At 36.3% G+C, this 27,355-nt stretch overlaps 1 protein-coding gene across 1 annotated transcript in view; it reads right to left on the reverse strand.

The window, feature by feature from the left end:
• The window catches only part of MEI4 (meiotic double-stranded break formation protein 4), a 139,971-nt gene that overhangs the window by 31,556 nt on the left and 81,060 nt on the right, over nt 1–27,355 (reverse strand). The window contains exons 4-5 of the mRNA XM_033054455.2: nt 18,762–19,321; nt 7,945–8,076 (exon numbers count right to left, since the gene is read on the reverse strand). Coding sequence (XP_032910346.1) covers nt 7,945–8,076; nt 18,762–19,321 — 692 coding nt within the window. The remainder of the gene's footprint in view (nt 1–7,944; nt 8,077–18,761; nt 19,322–27,355) is intronic.

The raw sequence follows: 27,355 nt of genomic DNA on the forward strand, positions 1-27,355 counted from the left end.
ACAGATCTCTCACACATTTAGAGAGACAAGTGTGTGCAAAGCTAAGAAATCCAAGATATTGATGTGTTCCATAAAATGAAAAGAATGTTTTGAAAGAAAGATGAAGTTATGATTTCACACTAGTATCCTCTATGATTCCATAGTTTCCATTTACATTCTACTATATTTATCTAAGGTCTTAAAGAGAGTTTTAATTATAAGCTGTAGTTACCCTTTAAACAAAAAAATCATTTTACCATCGATTCCAAGTTTGAAATTCTAGGACTACAACTCTTTACTTTTCCATTTTATGAAGACGTGGAATACTAAAGCAGCAAATAGACTGCAAAAGCCACTGACACAGGAACTGTGCATTTATAATGTATCCCAAAAAAGCACTTAGTGAAACTGTGTTAAAAGCATGCATAATGAAGACCTTAAACAATTCTTCAAAATCAAAAGCCAAAGGTAAAATCTATTACCTTTCCTGGATATTGAACTTTTAAGAGCACATATGGTATATATGCTATTCACATAAACAGCTGCAATACCCAAAAAGCATTAAGGAAGCAGTGCTCAATTTTCTGTAACATCCTTCCATTTTGCAAATCATTGTCTGTAAGCAGGAATGTTCAATGAGGAAGGGAGCTTAACAGGAACATTAATGCTATCTATTTGAAGACTCAGGTTGAAGTAAAAATCAAATGGTCTTCCAGACTAGCAGGTATACCACACATGCCACAAAAATCCAATGCTTTGCCCTTATTCATGTTCTGCTTTCAATCATGCAAAAGAACTAAATGAGCTGTAAAGAAAGCAGTAGGAAAAAGATAGTATTAACACTGAGAATAAGGAGGCAAAAGCAGCAACCCACATTTCAAAAAAGAAGGTGCAATGAAAGCTTAACTGTATCAGAAATTCAAACGGGTAATTTCATTTAATTTATAATCATGTTATTATTGGTTTTGTTGTGTTTTGGCTTTTTGGGATTTTTTAGTTTTGTTTTGGTTTTTTTTAAAGCCTGAATTTTGTGCACAGTTTGAAACAAGAAGATTACTAGAAATATTACTTAGTAACTTTTTGAGATTTAATATATTTTGGTATCTTTAATTAAGCATTTTTCCTTTTCCAGTATTATGTTTCCATGAATGACAAGATTCACCAATATTAAGAGTAATAAGACCCTAGTTGACAGAGTTCTCCTCATGTAATCGATATTTGCTGCTTCTGTTCCAAAACACATCTGAGGTTTTCTGATTACATGTCATCCTCAATTTTGCCAAGCACCTAAGTGTAGTCAAAGCCCTTCCACCTTTTCGTTCTTTAGGAACACTTCTAAACTCCTTACTCCTTAATGCTATAATTTCAAGATAATATGAGAGGGAAGAGAAAACCATGTGAACCATTTGTCATTTTCCAGTTCTGTCTTACATGTAAGCATTTTGAAATCTAATGTCTAATAAGGAATGACATATGGAGCAAAAGCAGGTATACACTTCAAAGGCATATGGCACTTTTTTGGCATGTACCAAGTTTTTCATGCCTGCCTTTCAGGGAAGAGATTTACATATTCCCAAATCTGTATCTCACACTAGGTACAGTAATTTCACGAATACAAGCCGCACTGACTATAAGCCGCATCTCTGGGTGTTGGCAAACATTTCGTTCTTTGTCCATACACAAGCCGCACCCAATTATAAGCCGCTCTGTCGTTCACAGGGAGCACCCGCGTGCAACAAAGTTACGAAATAGTAACGGAATCGCGGCATGGCGGGGTTTACTGGCTCGGCTCAGGCTGTGAGGGCTCGGGGCTGCCAACGGGGCCAGGTGGCCCAGCTCGGCACTGCTGCTCAGCAGGGCCGCTCAGGGCTGGCCGCTGCCGCTGCTGGGCTCGCTCGCCCCGGCCCGGCGCTGCGCCGTGGTGGCAGCGGGCACGGAGACTGCCAGCACCGGCGGTGGTGGTGGGAGGCAGGGATGGAGCCCCCCCACTCCCACGGTGGCAGCGGCAGGAGGGGATGGAGCCCGCTGGCACACACAGTGGCGGCGGCAGGCAGAGACGGGAGCCCCCTACCTCCCCCCGGGCCGCGGGGCCAGCAGGAGGGAGCCCCCCCGCCTCCCATGGGCTGCTCTGCCTGAAGGAGGGAGCTCCCCTGCCTTCCCCACCCCCCGCGCTGCCTGCACAGAGCCGGTTCCACCCACAGCGCAACAGAGTAACCGATTTGTAACAATCAGGTAAAGCCGGGTTTTACTGGTAGGTTGCTCGACTCGGCACCTCGGTTTGCACTTCCGGGGTTGAAAATGTCAGAAAATTATTCACATATTAGCTGCTCCTGAGTGTAAGCCGCATTTCTGGTGTGGGAGCAAAATTTTAGTCAAAACGGTGTGGCTTGTAATCATGAAATTACTGTATATAAGAAAAAAATGCAGATCCACTAATTATTCTATCCATCCATTATTTCCTTTGCTATCAGTAGCATCAGCAGTTGCATGGAATAAAAATTACATTACATTTCCTTCAAGCACTATTTTGCAGCATCTTTAACAATTCACAATTTGAAATATGGTACAATCCCTGCTTACAAGCATAACAAGGAAAGAAATTACATCTCAAAAAGGATGAACAGATGTCCAGATGCAAGTTAAATTATATTCATAAGGTCTACATAACACCAATATCTTTTTTCTTACCTGGGTGAAGTATTATTAACCTTTTGCAGGAGCAAAAGTCAACAGTAGAAATCACAAAAAGCCAAATATACTTGATAGCCATTTTAGTACCTCAAACAACAGTAGACTGCAAAAGGTATTTAGCTTCTCTAGCTAAACAGCATAATATTTTCAGTCGTTTTTTTCTTCTTAACTATTTTAGTCATTTTCTACCATAATAGGGAAAAAATAGTATAGCTTTCTTTTTTTACGCATAAGAAACCTTTATTACAATGTATATAATCTTATGTTTGAAGAGATCAGATATATTGCACAAATGAAGTAAACTTCTCGGAAAGAGGAGCTTCTCTGTAGAATTCTCTACATCACGTCAGACACACTTGACTTTGGAATAAAGCATGTGGTTTGTACCACACCTGCCTACAGCAACCATTGGATACAGAATGGATACACGAAGAAAGGCTTATGAAGATAAGCTCTGACATTAATAGCTCAGCTCTCAGCACTTTAAACCTTTTGATCATCTAGCTGAACTCTGCTACAGGAAAACTCCATTTTCCCTGATGAACTGATTACCAACTGAGCTAGTCCAACTTGTCATTCACAATGTCTTTAATTTGCAGGCCGGCTAGGAAGAAAAACAGCTCTCCATCCACAGCAACATTTCAGCCCCTCACCTGCTTCCATGTAGTGCTGTTCCTGTGCAGTTTGACATTCCAGTGACATGACTACACAGTGCTGAACAGCAATGAAAATCTCAGGAAATACTCAAAATCATAGCTTCTGTGCTCTGTTTGGTTCTTTTTCTGCCTCAATACATTGTCTGCAGAGACCTCAGGTTTTAGGGGGTCTTCCTGTTCAGAGGCACATGCATCAGATACACTGTAGCTGAATGCATCTTACATGAAGCTCCAACCCACATATCCTCTACAATCCATCATCAGTCACCAGCCTCTTGCGGACAATAATAGAATTTGAGTACCTGGTAACGAAGTTAACTTATTAATTACAGTAACTAAAATATAAGTTGTTCCAATCATCTAATAGTGTTACTTACATAGGTTTGTCAGTGTAAACATAGAAGTACACTTTGCAGGACTACCTGTTACAATGTTCTGCAGTTTCAGGTCTTCTCTCAAATAACATCCCTTGCCCAGATCATCGAAAAAGAAATTTTGTAGAGATATTATGGGATTTTCACTCTGCAACTTTGGAATTTTACAACATAAATATCCCCATTTCATGTTATCAACTTAAATGTGCTTTCTCAACAGCCAGAGGAAAGAAGCAAACAACTCTAGGGACAATTATCATAATTATGTACAAGAACATAGGTTGGACAAGAAATTACTTTTCCCCTCCCTTGACTACAATGGAAAGTTAAAGTAAGAAAATCAGATGGAAATGTCATAGAAATATGAATTCAAGTGAGACAAATCCCACATTATGTCTAACTCCTTGGACTCTTTTGAGTCAAAGTTTTTTTGTTGTATTGAACCCGATTCTCAAGAATTTATGTAACATGCAGCAAAGCCTTGCACGACTATCTATCTTTATGCTGGCAAATTTTTACTTCTCCTTAGCTGCTTGGTTGACTTAAAAGAAGCAGGCAGCAAGGTCTACAACATACACCTAAATTAAAGAGGATTGATCTCACCCTTTATATCCTGTGTCATTCACTTCAGGTGAGAAATCAGCACCCACATCTGAATTTGGACATAAAGCATACATATAATATTGAGAATTACATATAACTTGGTGTTTTGATTTCAAAACCCAAAAAACCAGCTATTCGGTGTACAGATTTTGTGATAAAACTATTTGTAAGTTTTAAAAAAGTAAAATTGGTATATAGAAAATAATGTGATATAAAACTTGGGTAACGCTACAAAAGCTATGCATCGGCAATTATTGAATAACAGAGTTTTCTAAAACCTCCTAGTATGTCTTCCTTTCCTATTTCAAAATCTGTTTTCTGGTTTCTAATTTTCTTTTTCAGAATTCTTGGAATTAATACTGGGGGCATTAGAAATGAGCAGTAATCCCAATAAACCACTATGTACTTTCCATTTCTGGCCCTCTGTCTTTGGAAGTTGTTATAAAGGAAGATATGCTCTAACAAGAGAAGCTCAACATTTGAAAAATAATCCATCTTCCACAGTATCTGAAATCTTCCATTCTGAAATCTTACAATTCTATCTGTTCTGCCTTAGGAATCGAATTGAGGATCAGAAAATTTTTATTTCATAGTAAGTTAAAGTTCTTATAAATTTTATTTATGAAACATGGAAGGTTCCTATTCTAGATAAACTCAAAAGCCCATATACAACATCTGTAAAAATAAAGAGATCCAATTGAGTCTATATTAATATGCTTTTGCCTAGAATTTGGCATGCTGGTGGCAGCAAAGCACATTAGTAGGAGCTTTACTTTGAGCCCATGATGAAGTACTTAAATGAATTAAAGCAAACTACTAACTTACTTGAGAATTTAGTAACATCAAACTCAACTTTGTGGAAAATCAGGACTACTATACTGTTTTACATGCTTCTTAATTACTTTTAGTTTCCATATTAATATGGAAATACTGTATACAAAATGATATTATTGATGTATTTGACATTAATTTGCCATACTGTAAGATTAAAGGATTTAACCAATTAGAAAACTATATAAAAATATTCAGAGTAACCTCTCTACTTTTCTGTTGTAGTTTATCAGAAACATTCTCCAACAGACAACTTAATTTTTTAATTTGTAAAGCCTGGGGCACAGATAGCACTTTAGAACTGTGGGTCATAGACCGATAAGTTTGTTCCAAGAGGGCACAGTTAAAAACTCTCTAAAATCAGTCAGAATTCTAAAGTAAAATATTTTCAATATTTATCAGAGATGTATACCTGCAAGAGGCTGAGCTGAGCACACTTCCTACTGAAGACATGATGGAATATAGAGTTGCATAGAGTTGCAGTTGTTCTTGAATTCATGCATTTGACAAACTACTTGAAACTTAGCTCAAGTCTTAATGAGGAAGTTAAAAAAGAAATATTGAGCTAACTAGATGATTAATTTAGAAAAATTAAAAGGAATGTTATTTTTATTCCAAGTCAGTGTTGAAAAACATCTTCAATTTAAAAAAATATATTGCTATAAAAAATAAACCAGAAATTTGCTTGGAAGAATAAGCTATTTGTTCAATTTCTGTTTTCTATCAAACATTCAAAAGCTAATTGCAAACTAACCTGAATACATGCCTCAGATAATTCTTTATTTCTCCTATCTACCAACATCAATAAAACTAACAAGCAATGAAGCAAAACAAACGTCATGTATTTCCACACCTCTAATCATAATTCAGAATCTCTAATTTGATTGTTTTAAATGGGAGATATTCTTTGCAATTAGCAGTTGTTTTGCTTAAGTAACAAAACATAATTAGGATGCTTGTCAGCTAATGAAGTTTGATTATATGAAGTATTATCTTTCTTCAAACTCTAATTTAAGTATTTATGAAGAGTTTTTTTTAAAGCCGGCATTTTGTTTATTTCAAACTGATATTGTACCATTAGATTTGATTATAAAACAAGAAAAGATACTTTACCCTTTTTAGAATTGTACCTACTAGAAATCATGCTACACGAATTCAGAAACATCTGGAAGCAGGTCTGTAAATCAGAATTAAAGTCCTATTGTGATACATCTCCAGAATATTATCAGATACAGAATACATGAGGGTTTGTAAATGAACACAATACATCTATTTGGAATAAATGCAAGAATGCATGAACTTTAAAAACACTGACTTCACAAGCTAAGCAAGCAACAACTTCAGTTACTTTCCCTACATGTACTGCAGCTTTTCAAAGTCCTACAGAGTGTCAGCTACGTTGACAGATGCCCAGCTCCTGAGGCTTCAACAAATATGAAAGCAATAAAAATAATTTCAGTATGGCAAGGTCAAACAGTTCCATAGTAACTAACTCTGCAAAGCACAATGCTCAGTATGAGCTTGACATCACTGTGAGCACTTCTGCATTGCCACTGGCAAAACTCTGAAAAGAAAGATGACTAATTCAGTTAAACAGGTGAGATTTAATAATGTTAAAAATGAACAACTGCTTCAAACTTAAAAAAACCCCAATTATTGTTTTTAATTACACACCTCCTTATCCTTACAATTGTTAAAAGTCTGTTGACTTTTGGTAGCCATCAATAAATCTTGTATGCTAACAGTGACCTAAAATAAGACACATCTCATTGTCTAATTATTTCAAAACTGGCATTTTCAGAATATGATTTGAAGATACTAGAAATTTGGGTTGGCAATTACGTACTCCCTCTCCAAAAGTCCAAACCTACTACTACATCATATTCTAGAGAGAAAAAGAATAAAGTTAAGTGTGGCTTGAGCAACATTTAAGCCTTTTGTTAAATTAGATAATTGCAAAATGAACCTACGGTGAATGTTTTTGATATGTATCAATAAACTTATTTTCCACCAAATAAACAGCTTTTACGACAGTGTAAAATCAAGTTGCAATCTCAAATGAAGCTGAACATTTTCCATAAAATACATACCAACACATACAAATACATGAAAAATCTATGAAACCCCTATTCATTCCATATATCTCTTTTTAAAATGTTAAAGGAACATCCACTCTCTCCCTCTTTCCTCTGTAGTTTACTGAAAAAATCTAATATGAGAATAAATTTTACCAAAAGTTCTATTCTGCTCTTTTCCTCCTACTCATTGTAACAAACTAAATACAATAGTATGTTCTAGATAACTTTTGCATAATGAAAAATAATAATTTGAAATAACAATAATGTGAAACATGAAATCTAATTCTGAAATGAAATAAAATAAAGCAGCTGACTTTCCAGTTTTACATGAGCTAGACAGAGAATACCAAAGTTGTATTGTGTGTTTAGCTGAATACCAGACATATTGCCTGCACAGTCAACATTTTATACATTAAGCTAAGTCTTCTAACTCATTATTTCAAGTATTTTGCAAATTTTATAGTATGATCTAAAAACTATGCAGTCTATTAATTATCCAGTCTGATAATTTTACCTTTCCATATGGAATTTTCTCTTACTTTATGCCTCTCTTTTTGAATTTGCTGTTTAAGGTAGCTCCTGGCATTTTCTGGGTCCTTAGATCTGAATATTCTATAGAATGATTTTTTTTTTAATTTTTTTTTTTTTACATTTTAAGAAATAAATAAATACAGCCAAAACACTCCCCAACACCACTCTTTGGCCTTTCTTGAAAAGAAAAGATGACAGTACCTGGTGAGCCTGCAACAACTGTTCAGCAAACTGACGGACTTCTGATAGGAGAAGTGATATTAAAGAATTTCTTAGAATGTTGTTCCTTCCTAGCAAACCCAGCATTTCGGATACAGTATTCAGTGCCTGAAACTAAAGAGAAATAACAGTAAGTTTAATACTTCAAAATGCATCTCAATCTCTTTTATCCCATATGATGAAGTAGAAATGAGATTTACATACTAAAATGTTAAAGAAAAAAAGACCAATACAAAATTTTAGAGTTTAAAATTATATTAATTGTAGACATATGAGATTTATGAGAAATTCACATCCATCCTCACAAGATAACGACCACAGGTAACTGCCACGAGAACAAACTCCTCCAAAAGTGTGAACTCCCCAGGACACCACTTTTCAGCATTAGATGTCACCATACCCATCTCCTCACATAGCAAACTGGTGACTACCCTGCATATACAGTTCTGCTTTTCACAGCTAAATGAATGAACAAATTCTTTGAAATTCAAACATGTAAGCTGAGATCTGTACAAGGGTGTTCCATTGATACAGTTATCAGGAAAAAAATTGATTAAATGCTGACTGCTAGAAAACACACTATGTATCCATATGTATTTTCAAATTCAAACAATCCACTTTCATATTGTTCTTTAACAAAGTATTTCTCCTGAACCACAAGAGGAGAAGACTTACATGAGATTTATGTTAGTAATTTTTTTACCACAGTTTCCTCTACTAAAAAAAAAATTAACTGTTTTCTTTGTTCTCTGAAATTGAAATAAATAGCTATTATGTAATGAAGCATACTGCTCTACAAAGTACAAAAGATTTTTCTATATGTAAATATACTGGAGTTATTTCAAAGGAAAGAGAAGACACATTAAATACAACTGCTATAACTTGTATTTTTATATAAATGCATGTCCTCTACAACATTAACACTCAGTAACTCTTCGTAAATGCATATTTTTGACTAATAAAAGGATATTACACAAATTTGCATGCCTAAGAATAACTATGATGTCTTAACCACTCAAAACAGATCACTGCATCCTATTAACAATCTAGATTATACCTCCAGCCAGCTCATATGTGTATACACATGCAGACATATATATATATACACACACATATATATGACTAAAAATACTTGTCTGCCATTTACAAGTTTGCATTGGATGAATCCTGCTGGAAAACTTTTCCAAACAAACAAAAGGTAGGAAGGTGTTCCAGGAGCAGTCAGCATGATTTTCTTTAGGGGAAACATTTACCTTGACTTTACCATGGTATTCAACACTATCTCTTGTAAAATCGTCACTGACCAAATTTTGGGCTAGGCAAGTGGACAGCAAGATGGACTGAAATCTTTTGCTGTAAAACCCATTAATTAGGTAGCTTTGCATTTACAGTTCTTGCTTGACTGCCTGATCATCAGTTGATGTAATGCCTATTTACCAGGCACTTCCAGCTGAAGCTTGGTTATCATCTGGCCAACATGAGACTTATATGGACAGTCTATCAACCCAACTTTAATAAAACTTTGTCCTTAATCATCTCACTTCTGCATGTAAACCCAAAGAAAGTATCAAAAAAAATCTACAAAAGACACACAAGTCTCAGGTTCAGAATCAAATCTGCATGCAGAGATACAAAGCAAACTCCTCCTAGTAAAAGAATTAATAAATTGTACACATATAGCTTAGCAAACCTGTGTAATTAAAATCATTCATCAATATAAACACCAAAGGCTCCATAAATATGAAATGTGAATGAAGATGTGATAAAAATAGGTCTCTGAACAATTAAAATTTATGAAGGGATAATGTAATGCATGCACCTACCTGTGCTTTGAGGATGTATGAATTAAAATAAGACTTTCATATACAGGAAATATATACAGTTTCATACAAAACAATGACTCTTCTTTCCAAAAATAAATTAGGAATTACAATTTTTAAAGAGTCTTCCACGGTATCGACAAGAAACAAGTTTGTAACACCTGGATAGTTCTGCCTTGACAGCATGCATGTTCCCAAGGGTACAAGTGATTCAACTTGAGGTTTAAAAAAGGCTTAAAAAATAGCACATTTTTTAGTAAAGCTGTATTTTATTCCTTTCAATAAATTTAGGAGGGATAAAAAGTTTACAGTTCTATATTTTCAGAGCACAACATTGAATATACTTGCTAATTTGCCTTTGGTAAGCAAGCAAACTAGGCAATCCAGAGCAGTTTTTCAAGGTAACCTTTCCAAAGATCACAGCAAAACATGAATATTGTTGTTCTTGTTTGATCTCTCTTCCATTTGCTTATATAACTTTTTGACAGATAATGAAGCAATGAAATTTCTTGTGTAATTATTAATGCTAGCAGCTGAGATTTAACTACAATAGGATCTTTCACAAAATTTCTGTACCTTTTATGGTTTGGCAAGAGTTGTCATTTTTTATTTGGAATTTTAGAGGACTAGATAACAGGGGACCTTGAAATTTAAAGCCTCAGCCTCTACTAAGAGTAGTAAATAAATATTTTTGTATTTTGTAATGATGCCACTTAGGGTACTTGAGATATGCATATTAATGGCGCCTAAAAATCCCACTAGTGAATTTAATAATATTTAATAAATACTCTTATCAAACATATCCTTATAATAAAAATATTTCACAGTAACATTTCTAGAAAACATATTACAATTATATTTAATAAAGATTACTACTGATTTTTAAAATCCTGTTGATTTATTAAAAGCATTGCTTTTACACTGTATCTTGGTGGATCTCTTACATTCCTATAAGAATATTTTAAGAAAATAAGAGACAACAAAGAAGGTTAAAATAATGCTCATAGACTGTATGCATTAAATCCATGCAGAACAAATTTATAGCATATAAGCAATAAATCCGCAAATAGCAAACAAAAGTAAGACGTTTTTGTACAGCAATGCTCATGTATTGCTAATTATACTCTGGAAATATTCAAACTAAAAAAAAAATCTAATAGTATGTAGTTTCATTAAAGATAAAAGCTTATGCTCAGCTCTCAAATCTATCCAATGTTAAAAAGAAACAGAAATCTTTTAATCCCTTGGGCTTATTTAATGTTGTAGATGAAATAAAACCAATGCATTTCTGTAATCCTCAGGTAAAAGCAGTCAGAAAATTAGATTGTAAAAAATATACCATTAGAAACAGGAAATAATGGAGCCTGGTTCACTGTTCAGGTCCTGCATCACCTCTCCCTAGCCCTCCCATCACACCCCAGGTTCTACTGTCTTCCCATATTATTTAGGATGCAGAGCAAGAGAGGGCAATGCTGCGACAGCAGCTGGGAAGGATGTGCGGATTGTTGACCTGGCTATTGCCAAAATGAATATATAATGTCAGTGTTCAGTTTATCTCAGGCATACTAACTTGGTTGCTCCTTCACCTAGCTCCAGATTTTAAAGCCTACTTGAAGGTATTAATGACCTTGCACTTCTTTCCAAGTGATTTCAAGCCAGCTATCAAAAGTTACTTGCAGAGGAAATGACTGACAGCTAAAGCAGACAACACACACTCGTAAACCCTGTTTCCCAGGAAACAGCATAAAAAAATTACAGATTAGCTTTTTAGAACTCATTAATCAGCATGTTAGGTTTAATTTAATATTGGGTATCTAAAATTTGTGAGTTTAATTCCTCATGAAGTTGTGTGATTCACTACATCATGCAACTATGATAACTGCACCTCACTTTCTGTTTTGTTAATTTATGGGTTTTGTCCCAAGTAACAGCTCTCTTTCCCAATAAACTGGAATATTTGGCAATACAGGTCAGGCAAATAATTATTGCAGGTATGCCTAAATCGTGAGGTGTTACAAGCAAAACTATTTTCATCTTTGATTTCACATTACCCTTGCCCATTTAGTCCAACATGTTTTCCACTCCTAATCATCAATGCCAGTTAAAAAGCTCACTTTTATACAAAGAACATTAGCAACCCTTTTCTTATCTTCACATTGCTTCCTTTGTTAATTGATGGTTCTCACCTATCCCTGTCTTCCTGTTTACATGCCAATATTTCTTCTATCTATCTATCTATCTATCTATCTATCTATCTATCTATCTATCTATCTATCTATCTATCAGTCTCAAGAATTGATACATATTATTTCAACTCTGCTCTGTAGGCCACATCAGAAGCCCACCCTTTACCCCTTCACAGAATCTTGCAGTCATGGAATGTAAAGGTTGGAAGGGACCTTAAAGATCATCTACTCCCAACCCTCTCTGCCAGGGCAGAAACTTCTCCCTTTAGACTCGGTTACTCAAGGCCTTATCCAGCCTGACCTTGAACACTGCCACGCCTAGCACATCCCCAACTTCTCAGGGCAACGTGTTTCAGTATCTTACTGCCCCGAGTAGAGGATTTCTTAATACCTGGGCTAAATTTCCCCTCTTCCATAATCTTGTTCGTGCTTTTCTCCACTCAACCTAATGTTCTCCACTTGAACCATCAGTTGGCTTCACTGCTGCAGGCTGTCATATCAGGCTTGTCCCTGGCAGGCTGTGGGGTGCCATGCACAGATTAGAGCCATGGGGTGCTAGTGAGGAAGGATCCTCTGCTGCTGATTCTGAAATGTGCCAGCCATACTGAAGCATGCTTGCAGTCTTAGGGATGTGAGTCAGGGAATCCTGAGGTAACAGAAGCCAACAGGAAAACTCCAGGGAAGGAAATATCTCAAAGGAATGAACAGGTGTTCCTCCAGGAAGGTGACATGGCTGACATGTCCTCAGCTGAGGTGCCTTTATACCAATGCACACAGCATGGGCAAAAGCTGGGTAAGCTGGAAGCCACTGTGCTGCTAGAAAGCTACAACCTTATTGTCATTACAGAAGTTCAGTGGGAAAAATCCCATGATTGGAGCATGATTATGGAAGCTAAAGAGTGTTCAGAATAGACAGGGGAGGAAGGAGAAGTGGAGGGGTTGCCCTCTGCGTCAAGAGCTGGATTCAGTGTGGAGAGTTGTCTTGGAAGAACAACCATGAGCAGTTTGAAAGCCTGTGGGCAGGAATCAGAGTGAGTCAACAAAGGGAACCTTGTGACTGGGGTCTACTACAGACCCTAATCAAGGGGAGCCTATTGACAAAGCCTTTTTGCAAGAGGCATTAAGCTCACAGGCTCTTGTCCTGATGGGGAGCTGGACAAGCTAACTTTGTCCTGTAGTTCTTCCATAATTTAGCTTTAGTGTACGATCCTGCATCAGCTGAGGCTGGCTGAGAGGAGATGGACAACATTTTCTTTCATTCATTCTTGTCTAGTTACTTCTATGATCCACTTTACTGAAGTAAATGAGGGTCAGTCAGTTTGGTGATTGCTTTAGACAGCAGTAATTTTCAAGACAATGGATTTTGATTACCATTTGACCTAACTCTCTACATAAGGACAACAGATTGCTGAGAAAATTTAATTCAATAATCAAGAGATTCAAACTCTTACTAGACCTCAAAATCCAGGCAACATGTTTTAATGTTCACACGTTTTAATATTCATAATAATGAAGTGCTCTTCCCCTGTGAAAGCAAAATCTTTTGGTTGATGAAAATGTACCCATAGTACTCCCCTTGGGACTCAATTAATTAGGAAAACTGAAGCCTGGTCGTTTTACACTTGAAAACCACATGAATAACTATATTTTTTAATCTTATTTGTATCTTAGCAGGAAAGACTCTTGCAAATCGATGAGTTAAGTCCTGTCTTGGCTGTGGCTGACAAAAGATACTGCAAACCTATACACGGTTGGGGAAATATATTGTCACCCACAACTAGCTGTAGCATGTATTAAATGCACACTGTAGCATGTATTCAAGCATCAGAGCGAGTTTATGATTACTCTCTTCCAGGAAAATTCAGCCATTAATGAATCGTACAAATTGTATCTTAGATAAAAAAAGATTCAAAACCATGATTCTGATGAATGTGTGCTGTTTTAACTGCACAAGCACACATATACACTTCATTATATAATTTCCACTGAGATTTCAACATTTTTCTTTTGCTTTTCAATATATTACTTTTCAACTTGTTATTTTCATGAAGAATTGTGAATTCTTTCTCACAAAAATACCCAGTAAAGGCATTAAACTAATACTCAGAACTCCTGCATTTGCTTTTCTGTTAAATATTATCAGTGATAGTATTTAGAACACTGGCAAAATTTTACATAAGGGCTTTTAGATGAAACATGAGAGAAAAATTAAAATGGGCAGTAAAGTCCCAAACAGGATAATAGACATTCCTAAAACTGTGTTAATGTCTCAGTATCCCTCAAGGTGCTGTTATGCTAGTAACTTCTAAACAAGTACCCTAAAGGTAGCAAATTTCTGAAAAAGGTTAAAAAAAAGAAGTGTCACATAACCTTTCTGTGTGTGTGTGGTGTTTGACTGGAGTGGCAATTCATAACAACATCTTCAAAGTCAAAACTGATGTTTTAAATACAGCATGAGAAGAAGCAAACAACAACAGACCACTGAAATACATCTCTCTTCCTCCTAGGTCTTGTTTGAAAGAGATTATGAGTGAGACAGGCCAGAGAGATGAGGTATTTGTTGAACAGGAGTCCAACACAGCTTAACATTAGAATCCCAAGAGTAATGTCTTTGTGTTTTGGTTAACTCCTTAAAACATGAGGTCCAAGAAACAGACATAGATCTCTGTAAAAACCCAAGGTGAAGGCCAGAATATTTTGGCCCATAATGGATGCACTAGCTAGGCTCTGAATTACAGTATTAACTACACCTAAAAGAAATACAACCAGTGAACTGAATTGCCTACAGGGCTGACAAACTGGTGTGACACCACTAAGGATCACACCACAGAAATCCCACTTAATGCAGCATCCTGTGACGTACGTGGCCATGACAGCTTTGAACACAACTGAACTGTGCTGAAAGAGGCTAAAGATAAACCTATTTTTCTTCTATCTCCAAAGTAATAAATGAGACCCTCTGGAATCCCTCACAATAACTCTTTTGAAGTCTCACACAGCTGTATACACAAGAGATGTAAATATGACACATAAAAAGTGTCTTAATTCCTGTTAGACAGAAATTACTTTTAAAGCTAACTCCATATATTATGAACATGAAGCCAGCCAGATTCACCTCAGGAGGCTTCCAGGCAAGCTCCAGGATGTCATCTCTGAAGTGCTCTACTGCCATGAGCTGTCCAAAACCTTCACCAGAAATATGAAACACATATGCTACCCTAAACAGCACAGGGAGTTGGGAATCCCCAGTACCTCCAACTGTTGTATTTTTCTGATATAGGAGAAATGATCCCCCGTTCAAACACATTCTGGACAACAGATACAAAGTCAACAGTACAGGCACATTGCCATGCCAGTGAGTTAGTGATGTAATAGGAGCAGGAGAAACCTACATCTGCTGTGTCTCTGTGGAGGTGGATGAAGACAGACACTGCCAAATCCCAAACAGGTAGATTAAGCAAAAAGCAATGTTCCAGTGCTTCCTTTCTGAAGTTTCTACTCCACTGGGGCTGTAATTGCATACTAGAACTCCTACCAGAGTTTTCCATGTGAAATGTTTTCCCATGTTTTGTCAGGTAGTAGAGTCCATTTGAAAGCCAGAGCCAGTGGCTCTGCCAACTGAATACAATCTCAGAGAGTTTTACAGTATCTTTGGTCTGCTTGAAAGCAGGACTTGCAAGGAACCTACATAAACACAACAGTGGTTCTGCTGACATGGCAGAGCGTGTCAGTGGAGTGACTCAACACAAATGAACAATTTTCCAGCTGAAAGGCAATATACACCTCTTCAAACCCCCAAAGGTCTCACTGTTTATTGAGGACTCATCAACTGGTGATGAACAAAGTGCTTGCTCCACAGATGAGCACTGACTGTCACACATTTTGCTGCATGAAAGCAACAGCTCATCTGTTCCAGAGTTAGACAAGTGATCCTCACAAGCTTTTCTGGGCAGCCATACAGGGATGTAAAACCATTCCAGCAGAAGGTGCAAAGTCAGGCGTTGCACAGATGGTTGAACCTCTGAACATTCATGTTTCACCCTGAGCAGCTGTGACTTGAGGCTCCTTTTTTGAGATATTTCCAGAAGGTTTACTCCAAAAGATTGTGTGTCTAACAACTGTATGTATATTTCTGAGCTCTCCTCCAAACATGGAGGGAAAGAAGAAAATTTTAAAAAGGAAAATTCAAGAGGCTTTTTTAGTTTTTTAATAAATAATATTTTATATATAATTACCTTTTCTGTCACATACCTTAAGTGACAGACTTATTATTTTTTCCTTTTGAAATCTATGTCAATTTGGAGTTTCAGATCAGACTGTATCCAAACCACACAGCTTTAGACAGCTGAATCCAGGAAAAAAAATCTGAGTACATGTCTTTGCTGGTTCTTACAGCTTCAATGCTTTATAACTAGAAACATTTTAAACAATAGGACTCTACAATTACAGCAAGTAATTCTGCTGCTGTTTTTCTTTCTTTGCATCTAAGGTAGAGATGATTCCTTCTCCAATTCTCAAAGATAATTTAAATTTATTTAACTTGCTCTGAAAAACACTGAGATTGCTTTTGGAGACGTAATTAGTTAATTAAGTGTAATCCACAACCACGTCTCTCTGTGAGCTTTTTGAAGGTGTTTCTCACAGCCCTTTGTCCTTCTTGAAAATTCCTGACAGTTTTAACTGTGAGCATGGTAAAGGGAAAGTTGTATCAAATACTACATTGCTGCATGGCTGTCTATATAAATGCTTTTTGACAGTAAGGTTAGATATAACAAAATTCTTAATATTTTTATGTTGGAGGAATTTAAGCATTTTCCTGTAACTGAAATTCATACAGTTTGTGACTCTTTCCAGAAGATAGCCTTGTAAGTAATGGTAATTTTTTTTAAAACCTATAATCTTGATATTTCAATCACCATCTGTATAAGTGTTCCTGGGAACAATTTGTACACTGGGAGCACTTTATGTGCAGTACACAACACATGAAGAATTAGTTATACAATTTACACTACTAATTCTGAATGCTATGTGTTTATTTCCCTTTTCAATTTAGTTTAAAGAAAACCAAGTCTATAATCTGGAAACCTCCAATATTATCCCTTAGTAGTTTATAAAATTTTTAACTCTTCTAATCTGTTCAGTTGAAGTAATGGCTGCCAGTAGTAGTGCCTCTTAAGTCAATATTTTACTGGAAGCAAGATGCAACACATCTCGTTAGAAGCAATCTGTTTTAGTGAAGTTATGTAGAGAAAATATGCCACTTTCAAATTATGTGGATGTACTCCACCTCTCCTGAATGATTAATAAAAATACTTTGCAGACCTGAAACATCCCAGATCTATCAGAGTACCTTCTTCCATTTAAGATGTGACATCTCTCACTTAAACTTTGCCAGATTCCTCCAATCAACAGAAAATCTGTCTCTGGATAATCTCTGGGTTGCTCTTCCACACTTAACCTTAATTCAATTATTTACTGACTTCCCATTCAGGAAGTGGATGGGAAATGGTGGAAACACTGGACATCATAAATTATAAAGAAATCCTTAAGAAGGACTGTTTAAACCTCTTGTTTCGTATCCAGCGATCACACACATAAACACAAAAGAAACACACAAAAGGAGTCACACCTGTATAACTTCATTCCTGATGCCATAAAAATGGAATGTATGGTCACATCCTTTCAAAACACAGGGGCACCTCTAATTAAAAACTAAGTCTTGCACCCTGCTGACACTAAAGTGGAAATGTTTCTGGTTTTAGAAACACAAGATTCTAGTCCTGGAAAGATTTCAGTCTGAATGCTTCCTAACCAAAAAAAAGCAAGTACATCGTTTTTACCCAATGCCCTCTTAATTTGGTAATAATATTTGTTTGATATTTGTTTGATATTCTGGGGTAAAAACTCAATACACAGTGAGTTGAATTCATTTTAAATTAAGACAAATGGGTACAACCATCCACAGGCATACCAGATGTCCAAGCTCTCATTTTGCGTGAGGCAACTTTAATTACAGGGATAACAACTTCATTTACTCTAATGGTAGTGTAGTTACCTACATGGGGACACTAAACTGGTACATCTAAGTGTCAAAAACACCACCATCATGTCTGTTCCAAGTTACTCCAAAAGCCAGAAAGAAAACCAAAAATTCTAAGACAGACCATAAAATTCATTACCTTTAGGGCATCTTGTGAGGACAGATAAGGGATATTTCAGTTGAATAAAGAAATTTACAATATGATACATGGAACAAGACACACTGATGAATATAAACAACATGCAATTCAATCCTATTTGTTGTTTGTGACGGGGACATAATTTTTGAACTCTTCACTCATCTACTTATATATTTTTAAAACACATATTTGCAAGTAGCTAGAGAATGATGGATATCTGAAAAAAAATAAACCATTGTATTTGGATGCTCAAGAAGGGACAAAAATTAATTACATATGAATGAATATCTAAAGTATATCTCCATATAGGAAGTAAACCAATGTGTTTTCCCCTCATATTTTCTATCCAGTTGCTTTAAACTGCATTTTTATCAGTTATTTAAAAGTTCTATACCTGGGAATAGACTAGAACTTCTTGCATGCATGAGCAAGAACTTTTTCAAGTGCTTCAGGACATTTATTATCCATATTGCAGAAAAGAACAATCACAAAAATCTCTGGGCAGTACTCTTCAAAATATAAGACAAACTGGTATTTTAAAAGTGCATAAAACCAGGAGAATATTACAGTATATAGAAGTGGGATATGGATAAAGAAAAATGTTTTAAACTTACCCTATTGACACTCCTATTTCTTAAAATAATTTGAATTAGATTTTTCTTAAATTCTTCCATCTTCTTGAAACACTTCTTCAAAACATGATTAGATAATTTAGTATCAGTTATTAAACTGATCAAAACATTAACTCCTTCAGTAAGGAAACTTGGAGATGGGAATTTAGGACTGTTGTAAAAAATAGTCAGTCCATCAAGCAACTGAGACACTGAACTGCATATGGTGAAAGAATCATTCTCAAGCTCTGAGAAGTCTGCTTGAAGAATTCCTCCTTCTGACAGTTTCCTTATTTCAAGCAAACGTTGCAAAAAATGCACTGGAGCAGTCAAAGATTGCTCCTTGCTAGAATGGCAAAAATTCAGTGGGGGAACTCTTTCCAACCAATGTTTAGAAGTGTTGACATTATGCTCAGATTGGTGAAAATCTGAAGCTATGCCTAAAGAATCAAATGCAGAGTCATTACAGACATCACATCCAGAATCTTCTAGCTGGCTTGAGTAAGTTACAGGGTTTACAGGTTCCTGACCCAGAAGAGTTTCAGCAGAGGTATCTTGTTTTCCTGAAATGCAAACATGAAAATTATATTTGTGCAATGCTTAAATACATGCTTATTGAAAGTGCCATATATACTTTTTCCTTTCTGCTTCCATGCAAAAATCATGTAATACATGTGTATGTTGGCTCCCAAGAACTTCCCATGACTAGAATTTAGCTGTGGAAGAAGATATATTTAATTTCAAGTCAAAAATTCAGAAGTTAATATCTTGTGAACAAGATATTTTATGCTCATAGTAACATGAACAGTAATTTGCAGTTTAAACTGTCAGAATTTTAAAGTTTTCTTGTATATAATTTAAGTAGACATTTAAGTAAACTTTTAAGTAAACAAACAATTTAAGTGAGTATCTATACTCCCATTAATGTCCAGGGAAGAAAATACATGCAGCTTTCTGGTCCTCCAAACATTTTCACTGCTTTTATTCTCAAAAACTCAGACTGCTTTTAAAAGGCAGTGAAAATCTGTAACTATAACTGCATCAAATAAAATATTCTTCTTTATGTGTATTCTCTCTTCCCAGTCAGGTAAGAAATTCTAACAACAGTCAAAGTTGAACAGAACATTAGGTTTGATTTTTTCATTATTTAACAAAGAGGAACATTCAGAATCAAAAGCTTTTTCAGTCATCACCTATCTCATACCATCTCCTTCAAAGACACACAAACTACATTACAAGAGGTATACAGTACATTCACACCAATAAATTACTTTTGTGTGCTACTGTAGAATCTCTTTCATCCCATTTCACACATTATATACATTTAAGGCAATGCCTCTCAACAGAAACTCAGCTCTAGGTGGCAAAAGACACCTGTTCTACATGCTACCTACGTGAAAAGATCACAGTAAAAACAAGCCAGAAAAATGAAGTGGAGCACACATAAACATCTCAGTGCCATGAGGGAGGCAAGGCTAGAACCCCATCTAACCAACTCCTGGCTCAGCCCAGCTTACTGGGGTAGAGTCACAAACTGCTTCCCCTCTCGCTCTTGGAAAACCTGCCTAAACCCTTCATTTTCCACAGGGATCCAATGCAGTACCATACTCCTCTGTCTTTGTATTCTTAAATCAATTAAAACTAATTATAGGTGCTTTGGCCTCACAGGAAAGAAATGTTATATTTCATAGCAAGTCAAAAAAAGCATTTTTAACACAGAAAACATCCCCAAGCAGCAACCTACAGTATTCTATATGTTAATAAAACACTACCCAAAAGTTTAATAAAGATTTCCTTAAATTCACCATTTCAAATTCTGACCATTAATTCAATCTCTGAAAACAAACCAGTACCAATGAAAGTACTATTACTGAGATCAAAACGTGGTTTATTTTATTGTTGAATTTCACATCTCTAACATTCAGACATATTTAAAATTACACAGTATTGGTACCAACTGACTGGAAAGGGCTAACTGTAGGAAAATCAACTGCCATTTCCAGGAGGTAGGAAAAGCTGGATATTTAAGGCTAGCCTAGCATAGATAAACATTGTTTCCAAATGCCCTGTATACCCACACTTAGAAAGCAAGCAAAGAAGCAAAGCACACTTCCCATGATCTGACAAACAACAACAGGCATCCATCTTTCATGTCTTCTCTCCCTAGGGTTTTGAGCAAAACACATTTCAGAAGAAAAAAAATGAAAGTTGTTTTTTGGTGGCATTTAAGGAAAATAAGTTCTTTCAGGGAATCAATCTACTGTGAGTTCCACTATGTGGTTCTTTTGTTCCTGTTCTTAATCCTGTGGGACAACATGAAAATTGCTCATGAGGATTTCATGTCAGAAGTCAGAAGCAGCAAAGCAAGAACTATGTGCAAAAACCCCATATGTATGTTTGCTCACATTCTTGTGGAAGCAAAAAAGAAGAAAAAAATAGAAGAGGAGAAAAAAAGAAGAATAGAGAAGAAAAAGGGAAGAATAGTACAGCACTATCATATCCATAGAAACTAAACTTAAGATGTTCCCAAATAAAACAGGTAGGGTATTCAATGAAACACTCCTCCTACTAGGAGACAATGTTGCATTTATGGTTAGGTTCCTATCCACTGCAATATCAAATTCCTGTTCCATGATGAGCTTCCAGAAAACCCTGTTACAGTAATATCAGTGTATTTCCAGCTAAATCAGTAATACAGAATGCTTCAAATTGTTAAGCCATTTACATGTTCCAGTCATTTGGGGAGGAGGTCAGTTATATTGTAAAAAGGAAAATAATAGTAATACATCAGGAAATACTCATTATTTCCCTCAAAATGTCTAGAAATAGCTTATAATTTATTTCTTGAAAGAAGCTAAGCTCATCACTTCGTACCTACCTACTATTAAAATAAGAAAGCAGGCTTGGTGTTCACATCATGTAGTCATCAAGTAGAAAAAAAAAGAAAAAATAAAAGGAATAGCATTAAGCCTGCCTCAGACTAACAAAAACCTTAAAATACTAATTTTGAGAACATTTGACTACCACTGTTTTGGAACAAGAAATATGAAAATTCAGTGTATGTGATAAAGTGATCATAAATTTTACACCACCATAAGTAATGAAATATCTGGTCATGAACAATTTTACAGCCTCTTTATATTTGTCACATCAAATTCAGGAAATATTTAAATTCTTAATTCATATTTACAACTTTAGGTCCTTACTAAATTAAGATCCTGAGCTGAAAACCAAAGCAAGATCCTGAGACCCAAACAAATGTGGTCCCACAGAGAGCCTTGGGATGCAAAAGGCTGAAGAACTCACATACCTCTACACATATCCAGTACTGCAGAAAGAGTATGGCCTGAAAATCAGAAGCCACTCAAGGGATGAGGGAGCAACTTACATACTGCAGAGTGTCAGCAAGGTGTGCAGACACTGGAACTCAGCTGTGCATACTGCTGTGGCCAGTATAAAACCCCAGAAGCTTTAATCAGGGCAGTGATGCCAACCAGCCCCGTGATTAGAGAACAGGGAGTCTTCAGTTAGTCCTAAGGAAGTAGAGCTCTAAAAAACACCAAAGTCAATCACATCTCCTACATTCATTCTCTCACTACACAATGATGAGTAAAAGAGTCAGCTTGTATAAGATTCATGTAGTAGGAGCTGGGGTGGTAGAAGAAGCTTTTTTAAGATACTCTGTTGGTAGCTGCCTCAGACCAGAGAACATTTGAATGAGAAAGGCCAAATGCTACATGTAAAATGCTAAATTTAAAGTGAAAGAAGGGTCCTCAACTTATAAAATTGCTGTGAAATGGTAAAATGATCTTCAAATATTTTGAAAAACTTAATCTACCTGCAGTTCCACCACCAACAGGGACTGCAGAACAGAAAACAGGTTTGAAGGTGGCAGAAGTGAGAAGCAAAGTGGAGACATGATCTGAATTCTGCAATGAAAAAATTACTTCTGTTTCAAGCATTAGACATTGTTTATATTCCCTCATTTCATGAGTAGACATAGATTATCACTTGAAAATTAAAACCACTGACATCAGACATGTAAAGTTCTCTTAAAGCTCAGTACCAATTGATACTCTCAGTTCCACTTCTAAAAGAAAAAACATGAGACAACTAAAATTGAGACATTCATAGAAACCCCTTTGATGATACGGCATTCTGCTTTCCAAGTAGGTGTTCAGTCAATAACCTCTAAAAGGAAATGAAAATATAAGTGAAATTATGTCCACCTCTACATTTTTCAGGGCTCTGTTATTCTTCATTTAATTTTCATTGATTGGTTTGTTTGAAGTGCACTTTCCATGAACAATGAATCAACTTTATTCTCTTATTTAAAAATCCATACATTTTCTTTGCCTTTCTTTCATGTGTAACTCCATCTCTATTCTGCTGTTTTCATTACTAACCAAGCTGACTGGTTGAGGATAAAACAACTCTTCCCCCTTCATGAACTCTTATGTGTTTAGCACCCCACTGCTGTCCAGACCTGGAACCAAGCCAAACTTCTATTTTCGTTATTCCAAAATAATAAAATAGTATTATAGAATATTATTAGAATTCCCCAGATAAGAAGTCTTAGAAACCTTCTATCCCACACTTTGCTTCTGCAGCTCCATGGGGGACTTTTTGTAACTGACTTGGAAAAGAAAGGTACTTTGTTTAAATGCAAGGTGCTTTTTTATGCTTTTTAATGCTAAAGGTGCATTCTGACATAGTTTATCCCATTTAGGGATAATTCAACAGAAATTAATATAGAACTGAGCATGTAAAATTCTCAGCTTGTTCAATGCTAAGATTTAAACGCTTCTCTAAAGGTTTAGAAGCATATACTTCAATTTGTTAGGGATTTTGCTTAAATAAAGCAGCTAAATGTTTAGAATTCTGTAAGAACTGAGAAGGATTTTGAGGATATAAACATTCATTTTTAAGGGATCTCTGTAGATGACAGCACAAAGCTTCTGTAACTCGAGTCAAATAGAGCAAACTTGCAGTAAAGACATGAAAGGATAAATAATCAGGTGACAAACATACAGATTTGGGTTTACAATATTGACCATCTCAATGACGTGACTGAAATTCCAGTTCTAAGCCAGATAGGAGATATTTCAAAATACTAAATGAATTAATGTTATCTCTAAAGACTACCTGACTTAACTGGTAGTACTAAACTGTAAGCATTATGTCTTATTAAAAATGTTCTGCATCATGAAACAAACTGAACTTTGCTAAGAGACAGGAAATAGTAGCCAATGGAGACTGCAATGATCTGGATGCAACTTAGTGAGATGAAGGTTAAAATGAGGTGGACTCCTTAAGAAGTTGGCTAAAGTGTGCCTTCCTAAAAACATCACTTTTCTTGAATACAACATGTTATAAATGCTTGGCTTTTCTGTCTTTATATATCCAGAAGGATGCAAACAAAGATCTGTTGAGGAACAAGATTCTAAGTTTGAGTTAAAGCTGCCCAAAAGGGTTGTGAAATCTCCATCATCAGAGATACTTAGAAAATGTCTGGACATGGTTCTGCACAACTGGCTATAAATAACCATGCTTGACAAAAGGCTTGGACAAGATGATTTTCAGTACTACCTTCCAACCTCCACCATTCTGTGATTCCGTATTTCCAGGGAAAAAATTGACTGACTCTTAGCTTCCCACTGCAGATTTAATGGCTGACTTAAAAAAATCTTAATTGCCATGGCTACACTCTTAACCTGTTGCCTTGGGTTTCAGCTTTTGTATTTTTCAGATTCTCTGCTGCTTAGTGTGCAACTCTGAAACTTCGTATCAGGTGTCAGTTCTCTTCGCAGGGTAGTTAGACAAAACAATCCCTTCCCAGCTAGAGAATCAAGGACAACTGGTACCCAAAAAGCATAAACAGCGAGGGAAAGGGGGCAAGCCAGGGGGCTGAGACTTCATAGCCTGGGGCTGTGGTTGGACAATTGACCCCAATATGTAGATGAATCAAAATCCATAAAAGTGTAAAAACTCATGACCGGGATCCTTCTTGGACTTCATTTGGGTGTAGCCCCGGCCGGGATCTTGCACTGCCCAAAGTGTATCATTTTAATAAATACCTATCTTATTTCTTTTGCTCTGTCTAGTTTCTGTTCCAGGCCAGCCTTTCCAGGCATCACAATCTCCACCATTCTATGATCCTGTATTTCCAGGGAAAAAATTGACTGATTCTTAGCTTCCCACAGCAGATTTAAAGGCAGAAGAATCTAATTGCTATGGCCACACTTGGTAACCTGTTTTTACCATATACATTCAGTTTTTCCCATAACTATCATTCTGTTAGCCAGAAGAAAAGACATTAATCTACACTAAATTATGAATCTCACTTGCTTTTACAAATCTTACTCCTAATAATCACCATGCATCTTAAAACAAATTAATAAAATAATAACAAACCCTTTTTCTTGCTGGGAAAGTCGGATTGGTTTTGCCTCTGAATGGGTTCCTTACAGAGAAATCTGGAAAGGAAAGTATACTTCTTGGGTCCCTTTGCCCCAAGCATGTGCTTAGAACAGCTGTAGCAATGCCATTGGATACGATAGGCTGCACCCGCCTTCAAGGGGAGAAAGTTTCCAAAACCAAAACAGACCTGTTATCCATGGAAGGAGCAGTACTCTGAGATTTCAATAAATCATTACACTCCAGCTGGTGCTTTTTACAGATTGCAAATTAACTTATTTAATTATCCTGAAAAGCCTCAGCTTTCATAAAGTTCACCATTGTGTCAATACAACTATGCAGAACAGATTTATCTCATCATCATATTCCAAGAGTCATATTCCTGTAAATCTGTGCTAAACACAATTTAACTTCATTTTTGCCATCTCACAGATCTGCTCTCATTTCTTTGTTCTTCTCATAAAAACATAAAATACTTCTTAGGTTGTGAGACATTCCTTGCCATGCTGCCTACTTGCATTATTACCACTGGTAGATGCATGGGAATACACCAGTACACTTAAGATGTCAAATGACATTTCTGAATTACTGTTTGCCTGACAACCATATGCCTTAGAGAAAAAAATGTTGTGATGACACACTAGGCTGCCCTTGTGGATCTGTGTGGAGAGAAAGACACCTATTTTTATTTGGGGAGATGGGGAAGCAGGAGGTACGGAGGTAGAATGCCTTTACACAGAAACATCACATCCTTAAGCACCTGAAAAAAATAATCAGAACTGTTTTCCATGGCAACATCAAATTAAGAGTTGACTGCTGCCCAGTGGAGAATCCCCTGACCTTAGAAAAAAGAAGCTAGAAAAAGAAAAAAGTAAAAGGCATCCCTTAGAGGCTTACAGTTCCTCTGCAGTTGCTGTGCTTTTGTACTCCTTCCAAATACCAGGGGGAAAAAGTGATGACAGGACACAGCAATCTGTAACATCAGCTCATTTAAACATACCAACCTGAAAAGATAGCTTTTCCTTAAACATACCATGATAATTTGGAAATTTTGGTCTGTAGTCCTCTACCTTACTACTATGTCATAGGAACTAAAATTGTTGCTAAGTGCTATTTACAACATGAAAACATTTTGCACTATTTCATCTACCTTCTGGGGAGGGAGATAATTTCCCCTAATAGATGAATGTGTTTGTATCATTATTATTCAGTCAGATGTGGACTGCTGTTATCTCCACTAACAAGGAAGACTCCTTTATGAGGCTGCAGATAACATACCCACAGAGGAAATTTTCAGGTTTTGGTCTGACCTTTCTGAATTCATCTGATTGGTTTCTCTTTGAAAATGAGCTTAAAAAAAAAAATCTATTATCAATTATGTTCTCTCACCACTTCTTTTAATGTAAGGAGACAGAGGAAGCATCACAATCTACATTACTTAAGTCATGATGGAGAGCTTTGCCCTTTCAGTTAAAAAGTTGGAGTTAGAAATCCAATTATTCACAAAATATTTTGACTGGCCATCATTTTTCCTCGTATCATCAAAGCAGGACTTATCTGATCCTGTGTCTTTGCCTACCACGGAAATCCTGGGATATTAGACAAGCACCCACAGTTTCTGCCTCTCCCTTTTGAGCAAGAAATTCCCAAGCCATGAAAAGGGAAGAGAAGGCTGAATTCTGTGGCCCAAAGCAAGGTTGGTGGTAAAGTGTAGCTATGTAATGCTTATTATCAGTTTTACTTCAGGTGTTGAACTGGTTGGTTCCAGTTCTATAAGCTCCCAGTGAGAAGAAATGAGACTGAAGTGTCTTCATTCATATTAATCCACACAGGAAGTTGTTCCCTTTTTCCAACTAAATGCCTCAAGAAACACAAGGAGTGAAGGAGGAGATAATTTTTTTTTTCCTCTGGGTGTCATTCCCAAAAGCAATACAAGTTGCTTCTTTGGAATAGAATTTAGGGGACAGTATCCTAAAAGGTGAAACATACCCCCAGGATACAGTTAAAAATCAGACATTCAGGTTAATCACATTGTGAGTCAGAGATCAGCATTTCCCTAAACACACAGACACACTGTGGTAGGGTGGCTGGCACATGTGCTACTATGGAGGCTAAAAACAGGAGGGACCTCCAGGTCACGGCAGGAGAAGTTCTACTGTAAATCATCTATAAAAGGAAGA

Source organism: Catharus ustulatus, chromosome 3 (genome assembly GCF_009819885.2).
Source record: "Catharus ustulatus isolate bCatUst1 chromosome 3, bCatUst1.pri.v2, whole genome shotgun sequence".
NCBI lineage: Eukaryota > Metazoa > Chordata > Aves > Passeriformes > Turdidae > Catharus > Catharus ustulatus.